This window comes from Bufo gargarizans, chromosome 10 (assembly GCF_014858855.1).
Source record: "Bufo gargarizans isolate SCDJY-AF-19 chromosome 10, ASM1485885v1, whole genome shotgun sequence".
NCBI classification, from domain to species: domain Eukaryota; kingdom Metazoa; phylum Chordata; class Amphibia; order Anura; family Bufonidae; genus Bufo; species Bufo gargarizans.
Genome location: NC_058089.1, coordinates 51,562,287 through 51,571,720, shown reverse-complemented (window position 1 = coordinate 51,571,720; position 9,434 = coordinate 51,562,287). Strand labels below are relative to the sequence as shown.

Below are 9,434 nucleotides of genomic sequence, written 5' to 3'. Positions count from 1 at the left end.
AATAAAAAATTTAATTCAAGATTTGCACAGCCACTTGCGTCCATACATGTACAGTATATTCACCAGGACCAAAAAGCTTTGAGATCCAGATGCTGGAGTCGAGTGGCCTGATTAGGCACAGGGAGTGAACAGATATCCAATTGCTCTTTTTTGTTTTTTTACTAGAAAAAAAGCCACCCACCCCAAACTCATACCCTAATTGGTAATATGGGATTATAACTAGGAATGAGCGAATTGATTTAGTATGAAACATCCGAAGTCGATTCGCTTAAAACTTTGTTCCAATACAGTACGGAGCAGGAGCCCCGTACAGTATTAGAATGTATTGGCTCTGATGAGCCGAGGTTAATGCTTCGCAAAGTCCAAAGGCTCCTTTGCTCCCCCGCTTCAGCCAATCACTGTCTCTAGAAGTGAAGTGTCCCTCTTGCGTCACATCATTGTGGGGACCAAAATGCTGCAGAAGTGTCGGGGGAGTGAAGAAGGCGGAAACCAGCAGTGGGGAGCAGGTAAGCATGCCATGTTGGAAGGGGGTTAGCCAGAACAGCCTCTAAAAATTGAAATCCCCTTTAAGTTTGTACGGTTTCGATCCAATGTCAATTACAGCAATCCTCCTCCCGTACAGAGACACAAATAGGAAGAAAAAGTTTTCACGCTGTCATATGGCCCAATGCTGTCCCCATTCTACGATTTGCCATCAATCCCCGATTAATGGGGATTCAGCAGCTTGGATCCTAAGAACAAAGTGGTTGTGTCCCCATTGGTTTTTACCAGACAAAGCACAGCCCCATTACTACAAAGCTTTGGATCCAGAGTAACACTATATAGAAGGTCCAAAGACTCTGTAGTGCTTTACCTAAAGCTGGGCCCCTTGGTTCTAGGGATCTGTTAAAGTCCCAGAGGGTGAAACCCACTGATCAGGCAGTTGTATCCTATCCGATCCATATATACTATGAATGTCTATGATGGGAAAAGTACTTGAGCAATATAAATCCTGGCAACTATACCGAAGTGATTGGTTTGCTTCCAGGCATAAAACTTCCCAAAGACATCTTGTTGATCGGATTGGACCAAGTTACAGAATAATACCACTTTGTAGGCAAGTCACCATGAATGTCCACTGCCTAGGTTATTGGATCACCATCTTCTCCTTACAGTAGATGTCAATAATGTTGGGTTGGCCAACTTATTCTCAAAAACTAGAGGACAAGAGTGTCCCACTTTACTACTATAGATAGACACAGATTCTTATTTATAGAATATACAGTTTTTGACAATTTGGTGGAGTCTACGTCCTAGAGCTGAGTGGATATAGTCTACAACCATCTAGACCTGCAGATTTCAGCTGAGGACATACGAGCATGTGCATGACAAATGAGGTCACAGTTCAAGAACTGCAATTTTGGGTGGCATGATCAGGATTGTAGACATGCATAAGGTGCTGGCATGTCCACCTAGAAGTATGAAGCCATAGCAAATGGCTAAGCTCTTCTGCCCCTTCATTCTATCAAGTGGTAGGGGTCTCTGCATCCAGACATACACCAAACATTTCTCAATAGCAGAAAGGGAAAGTGCAGGTGTGACTATAGTCTAGTATGGGTATTTAGAGACTAGTCATATTTTTTACCTTTCAGTTTAAAGAGTTATTCCAGTTTTGTAAAGTGACAGCATATGGTAGTACAGATGATCACTTTATGATCAGTGATGATCTTACCTGTATCTTCCCCACCAAACCCGACAATGAAGGGGCTGCAGCGCTGGTCTAGCACCAAGTCTCTTTTTTCAGGTCCCCCGACACATTGGTGCATCTGGTCACTTGTCTGTCTATGGAATTGCAGCCTGCCCCCAATAGAGCGGTGCGCCATTGTGAGTCAACAGTGAAGGGGAAACAGCACTACAACAACTTCATTGTCAGGATCGACATGTTGTCCCATACATTATAAAGCAGTGGCATATCCTAGAGATAGCAATAAACCTTAATCCTTCTTGATTTATTTTGGTAAGCATCTTTTTAGGAGATCTTATCCAGACTAGGGTTGGGCGATATACCGATATCACGATATACCGCGTTATTAAAAAAAACGGCGATATGGCCGTATCCTAATTACCGCGGTATTTTGTGACGTCATAGAAGTGGTCATGTGCGCTGACCGCTTCAAAATCTGCATCCGCGGCCGCCCGCCCCAGCATGTGATTCTATACCAATTGCTGCCCGCAGCGGCTACCCCGGCTCCTCCATGCAGGCTCCGCCCACTGACGTCGGAATCAGATGACAGGCGAGGCTGCGCAGCGCAGGACAGGAGCGCCACCAACACTATTGCTTACAGCCTGCAATACACCTTCTAGTAGGAGATGATACACAAGATTACTATAAACTACTCGTTCTGGTACAGAATTAACCCTGTAATGTTTTTGTTGGTACTAGAAGTCAATCGACTAGTTACAGATACCCGAAATGGTGAAAAATAGGACATATACAAGTATAACAATTAACGTCTCCTTGTGGCTGTCTGGCTGTCTCCATACAGTGTAACGTCTCCTTGTGGCTGTCCCCATACAGTATAACGTCTCCTTGGGGCTGTCCCCATACAGTATAACGTCTCCTTGGGGCTGTCCCCATACAGTATAACGTCTCCTTGTGGCTGCCCCCATACAGTGTAACGTCTCCATGTGGCTGCCCCCATACAGTGTAACGTCTCCATGTGGCTGCTCTCATACAGTGTAACGTCTCCTTGTGGCTGCCCCCATACAGTATAACGTCTCCTTGTGGCTGCCCCCATACAGTGTAACGTCTCCATGTGGCTGCCCCCATACAGTGTAACGTCTCCATGTGGCTGTTCTCATACAGTGTAACGTCTCCTTGTGGCTGCCCCCATACAGTGTAACGTCTCCTTGTGGCTGTCCCCATACAGTATAACGTCTCCTTGTGGCTGCCCCCATACAGTGTAACGTCTCCTTGTGGCTGTCCCCATACAGTATAACGTCTCCTTGGGGCTGTCCCCATACAGTATAACGTCTCCTTGGGGCTGTCCCCATACAGTATAACGTCTCCTTGGGGCTGCCCCCATACAGTATAACGTCTCCTTGGGGCTGCCCCCATACAGTGTAACGTCTCCATGTGGCTGCCCCCATACAGTGTAACGTCTCCTTGTGGCTGCCCCCATACAGTGTAACGTCTCCTTGTGGCTGCCCCCATACAGTGTAACGTCTCCTTGTGGCTGCCCCCATACAGTATAACGTCTCCTTGTGGCTGTCCCCATACAGTGTAACGTCTCCTTGTGGCTGCCCCCATACAGTGTAACGTCTCCTTGTGGCTGCCCCCATACAGTGTAACGTCTCCTTGTGGCTGCCCCCATACAGTGTAACGTCTCCTTGTGGCTGCCCCCATACAGTGTAACGTCTCCTTGTGGCTGCCCCCATACAGTATAACGTCTCCTTGTGGCTGCCCCCATACAGTATAACGTCTCCTTGGGGCTGTCCCCATACAGTGTAACGTCTCCTTGTGGCTGCCCCCATACAGTGTAACGTCTCCTTGTGGCTGCCCCCATACAGTGTAACGTCTCCTTGTGGCTGCCCCCATACAGTGTAACGTCTCCTTGTGGCTGCCCCCATACAGTGTAACGTCTCCTTGCGGCTGCCCCCATACAGTGTAACGTCTCCTTGTGGCTGTTCTCATACAGTGTAACGTCTCCTTGTGGCTGCCCGGCTGCCCCCATACAGTGTAACGTCTCCTTGTGTCTGCCCCCATACAGTATAACGTCTCCTTGGGGCTGTCCCCATACAGTGTAACGTCTCCTTGTGGCTGCCCCCATACAGTGTAACGTCTCCTTGTGGCTGCCCCCATACAGTGTAACGTCTCCTTGTGGCTGCCCCCATACAGTGTAACGTCTCCTTGTGGCTGCCCCCATACAGTGTAACGTCTCCTTGCGGCTGCCCCCATACAGTGTAACGTCTCCTTGTGGCTGCCCCCATACAGTGTAACGTCTCCTTGCGGCTGCCCCCATACAGTGTAACGTCTCCTTGTGGCTGTTCTCATACAGTGTAACGTCTCCTTGTGGCTGCCCGGCTGCCCCCATACAGTGTAACGTCTCCTTGTGGCTGCCCCCATACAGTGTAACGTCTCCTTGCGGATGTCCCCATACAATATAACGTCTCCTTGTGGCTGCCCCCATACAGTGTAACGTCTCCAAGCGGATGTCCCCATACAGTATAACGTCTCCTTGCGGATGCCCCCATACAGTGTAACGTCTCTTTGTGGCTGTTCTCATACAGTGTAACGTCTCCTTGTGGCTGTCCCCATACAGTATAACGTCTCCTTGTGGCTGCCCCCATACAGTGTAACGTCTCTTTGTGGCTGTTCTCATACAGTGTAACGTCTCCTTGTGGCTGCCCCCATACAGTGTAACGTCTCCTTGTGGCTGCCCCCATACAGTGTAACGTCTCCTTGTGGCTGCCCCCATACAGTATAACGTCTCCTTGTGGCTGTTCCCATACAGTGTAACGTCTCCTTGTGGCCCCAAGTGTTTTTTTTCTTCTAAATGGGCATTTATTGCAATATATATATAGTTATTGCGGTAAATTTCTTAATATCGTTATCCTGGGAATAATTTTTGACATCGTCCAACCCTAATCCAGACAACCTCTTCATATGTGGCCTATTGTAATAAAATGGGGTCTTTTTCTTTGGGACCACCTTCCATGAGCCAAAGTGTCAAGCTGCTAACAAGGCAGACCTGGCCCATCTATATAATCTACATGTTGCAATTCATTTCAAGAGGACATGTCAAATGCAGTGCAATCTGCAGGCAGCCTGTTATAGAGCTGGAGGAACTGAGCAGATTGATATATAGCTTAGTGGGAAAAGTGTCAGTGAAACGTATTATTTATACATTTAAATCTCTGCTTTTTCTGACTTCAGTTTTACACAGGAAGGCGTTATCAGTGACCGACAGATCTCTCTGTATACACACTTGCACATACACCGCTCTCAATCACTGATTATTGTACACAGGGGAGGTGTTATAAGTGATTGAGAGCATTGTATGTGCAAGTGTGTATACAGAGATAGCTCTCAGTCACTGATAACACCTCCCCGTGCACAACTGGAGTCAGAAAAAGCAGAGATTTAAAATTGTATAAATTACAAGTTTTCTGACACTTTTCCTACAAAATTGTATATGAATCTGCTCAGCTCTATAACCTGCTGCCCGCAGATCGCTTCGCATTTTGTGGCGACAGGTCCTTTTTAACTGGCCACATGTAATACTTCATTTCCCCTGCAGAGGCCGCTGCAGGAGAAAGGTATAGGAATGTAGGGATCCAGACCAGCAGTGATCAGCTGATCGCTGTGATGGCTCTCGTATTATCGAGGTTGTATGCCTAGAGAGAAATTATTTCTTGACTCTTGGCCTAAGCAGATTATTTTTGTCACACACGACAATAAAGGAGGCCAAAAAGTCCAAAATTAATACAATCATTGCATTTTATTCAAAATTATTATTAAACACTTGAGAGTCTCGGATCAGTCTCTCCATGTTAAGATACATAATTTATAGTACAAAACCTCCCAAAAACAGAACATGAGCTTTGTGCAACTGACCTGTGATAATGCAAGTTATTTTATCCTACTGTGCAAATAAAAAAAGAAATAAAAGCATTGTCCAGCACATGCCAAAGGAACGTACAATGGATCTGGGCATACGGCTGCGGATCACAGACAGCGATTAATGCCAGTTCAACAAGAGCATATCAAAGCTTTATTATCAGGGGAACAGCTTCAAGTGTGTCATGCTCCTGTCCCATAGAGGGATATTGTAATTCCCAGTAGTAATTATCTACCTACCTCATTACTATAGTGTTAACCTCTCCCCCACTGAACATAAATAGAGATACCCGCCACCAGTGAGTCCTGCACTGTACAGCGAATAGGTACCAAAACAAGGAAAACTAGTTCATTAGCAAAATCTAAAAGGTTTTTTTTTTCCCGCTCTTCTTTTTTTCTGTTAAGTTCTATAGCACCAAAGGTAACGGCTCTGTAAAGAGTGAAGATAAGGTTTACTTCAATCAATCTATTTTCCCAGTAGAGTAAAACATTAAGCAGTTTTCACTGACACAGAAAGGTTTTGCAGATGGCATTTCCAATGATGAAGGTTATGTACTAATAGTGCGTTATCCTGGGGTGAGTAATACCATGACTGCGTATACACACACATAGGCTATGGCTCCATGTCTACATCTGGGCCATCTGGGGCACTGACAGCACATCGCTAGGGTACGGCATCAATGTCATATCGGTGTGGGACCCACATCTTTCTGGAGAACGGGACCCTGAAGTGAAGGAGAGCCCACCGTGCAACGGCGGCATGCTCGCTATTCATCACTATAGGGGGTTCCTAAAATAGCTGAATGGCCGCGCTCTGCTGTTTTTGGAAGTCCCATAGCGTTGAATGGAGAGCACACCTTGCAGGCATGGTCACCCGTCCATTCACCACCATGGGACTGCTGGAAATATGTTCGCAGCTCTGATAGAGGTGAACCAAGGGGAATTGCACATGTGCGGCTGCTCTCTGTTCAATTCATGGGTCTCGTTCTGTAGATAGGATCGGGTTGCAAAAGGTGGGACCGGCACCTATCTGACATTGGCGGCATCTCCTAGTGTCCCGGATGGGCCAATCCCTTTAAACGTTTCCTTATGGGAGGAGAAAGTCATGCAACAATCCCAAGATTTCTGATTGTGTCAATTCATCACCATGGGGCACTTAGCCTTACTGCAGCCTGGCACTAGAGAGAAGCATAAATCCGCAATCCTTCACCCAAGATCTGCAGACCTCAATACGCTTCTGATTTTGGGCAGAACTGGGGTGCGATTGGTCGATATAGGATACATATAGATAGAAGTGGCTACCAAGTGTGAAGAACAGAAGGAGGAAGAAAAAAAAAAAAAGCATTCACATTAGTTCCAACCATACCAGCCAAACCAGAGACACCCATCTTCCTATTGGTGGAGTCTTTGATCTGGACGGTATAAGATAGTTCTCCTCCAGAAGGAAGCTAACGCATTTGCATACTGATTTACCCATGGAGCATTGCTGTAGGCAAGTCTCTTCAATGAGAACCAGTAGCACCTGCCGCATTCATCTCGGCTGGACTGCTGGAGGGCGCTGTACTCTGCTTCTCTTTGGCGGTCCCTTAGAGGGATGAAGCAGCACGTGTAATTTACTGTCTCTCCTTTTACTCGAAGGGTAATAGGGCCCCAGTTCTTGTGATCGGTGGGGGCCACAGCAGTCACACCCACACTGATCACATACTTATCTATCCTGTGGATAGGTGTTAAAGGGATTGTCCCACCATAAATGAAGTAAGGCAATCCTGGAAGTATGGGTGGCTCCATCACTAGTTAGGGCTCATTCACACGACCGTGGCGCTTTTTGCGGTCCGTAAATTGCGGATGCCGCCCGTGTGCCTTCTGCAATTTGTGAAACGGACCAGGAGGCCCATTATAGAAATGCCTATTCTTGTCTGCAAAACAGACAAGAATAGGACAGGACGGGAGCAGCGGACAGCACACAGAGTGCTGTCCGCATCTTTTGCGGACCTATTGAAATGAATGGTTCTGTATACGGAGCGCATGCGGAACACAATACATTCGTGTGAACGAGCCCTTATAAGAAGTGAACAGGCCTCATGTATTTTTGGAAGGACGATGCTGTTCTTTAGTGCCAGGCTGCGTGCATCACAGCCAATTTGTCTTTTGTTTTGTGAATGATAAAAAGGTTCATTAAGATTTCAGTGATACTTTATAAAAAACCTCCATCTAATCCATCTATAATGCTTTACTGTGTTAACTAAACCACAAAGCAACCTGCATGCTCCATGTCTTCAGCCAATTCCCACCCCAGCTAGCAGATAATACTCAGACTAAGAACATTCAGAGAACGCAGATTGCTTGGATTCATCCCCAGAAGTCAATCAGAATCTGCCTTCTTCACGCGAGAAACGGAGCCGTAGAAGTCGATCACGGCGTCGCCACTGCCGATATGTTGTGAGATGCCCAGTCCGGGAAAGTGTTCAGGTCAAACATGGGAAACCCCCAAGTGTAAAGTCCAAACCACAATGTTATCATGCTGATTAGGTTTGTCCCCAGTCCTGCCTTCATCTGTGGATGAGGAGAATTCAAGAAAAAACACATAAATGATCTACTGGAAATTGTGGGAAAATAAAGACGAAAATGCTCTAGTTCAACCACTAGGGGGAGACAACAGACAAGCATCTACTCACCATGTCCGACACAGTCAGGTGACCGTATGAAAACACAATGGCGTTTGGTGGATTGGCAACAGGCAAAAGGAACGCACAGGAGGCACTTATAGTCGCTGGGATGATGACCAGGAGTGGGTTTACTCCTATTCCTTCAGCCTTTAACAAAGAGAAATCATCATTAGGAATTAAAACAAAGGATTATTTGCATTACAAACTTAGTGTGCCTACGTTTTACAGGAGTTACCCTTTAAACCTGCCAGTTCTGTACCACAGGTATACAGAAATATATACACTTATCTTTATACATGTATATACATCTATAGAGGGGACAATCCAATAGGTGCAAGAAAAGCCGCTTGGTAGGTTTTTTCCACTTTATTTAATAGTAAAATTAGATTAAAGGGGTTAAACAAGAGTATAATAATGTCCGCCATATGCCAGGCCCCGCAGAATGAATCTACTTACCCTGCGCCGCTCCTAGTCCCCGCACCGCAGCTTCTCTCGCTCCGATGCTAGGGAGGCTCGTCTCCGTCCCCGCCTGCCATTGGCTGCTCTCTCATCCGTGCACTAAAAGAAGCTGCAGCGGCGGTGCGGGGACCAGGAGCAACATAGGGAGCAGGAGGAAGGGTAAGTATATTCATTGTGAGGGGCCCGGCATATGGGGGACATTTTTATACTCTTGGATAACCCCTTATAAGCTCTCCTACAGTACTACCAAAGGAGAAACTATGTATTACACAGTTTCCAATGATATCAATGGGCTGGCTGTTAAATGCATGGATGTGCTGGCCCTTTACACTGGGTTCAGACCTGAGCGTTCTGAAAGGAGCGCTCTGTATGCGCGATTGTACCGGCGTTTCCAATCGCGCATACAGAGACAAGCGAACGCCCGTTGTCGCGCGTTCCCGAAAGTCTATGTACGGGAACGCGCGAAAAGACGCCCCAAAGAAGCTCATGTACTTCTTGGGGAGTCGGGCGTTTTACAGCGCGATCGTACGCGCTGTAAAAACGCCCAGATGAGAACCATTCCCATAGGGAATCATTGGTTTCTCCTTGTTGAGCGTTTTACAGCGCGTAGGAACGCGCTGTAAAACGCTCAGGTGTGAACCCAGCCTCAGAGTAAGGCACTCTACTGCTGCTCTCCCGTGTGTCTAAAAGTTTAGGACCCTAAATGAGGA

General features: G+C 46.7%; 1 protein-coding gene across 1 annotated transcript in view; it reads right to left on the bottom strand.

Moving 5' to 3' along the window:
• Positions 1-7,556: 7,556 nt before the first annotated feature.
• Positions 7,557-9,434, bottom strand: part of LOC122920482 (solute carrier family 13 member 1-like) — a 51,323-nt gene continuing 49,445 nt past the window's right edge. The window contains exons 15-16 of the mRNA XM_044270011.1: positions 8,275-8,412; positions 7,557-8,152 (exon numbers count right to left, since the gene is read on the bottom strand). Coding sequence (XP_044125946.1) covers positions 8,012-8,152; positions 8,275-8,412 — 279 coding nt within the window. The 3' untranslated portion in view covers positions 7,557-8,011. The remainder of the gene's footprint in view (positions 8,153-8,274; positions 8,413-9,434) is intronic.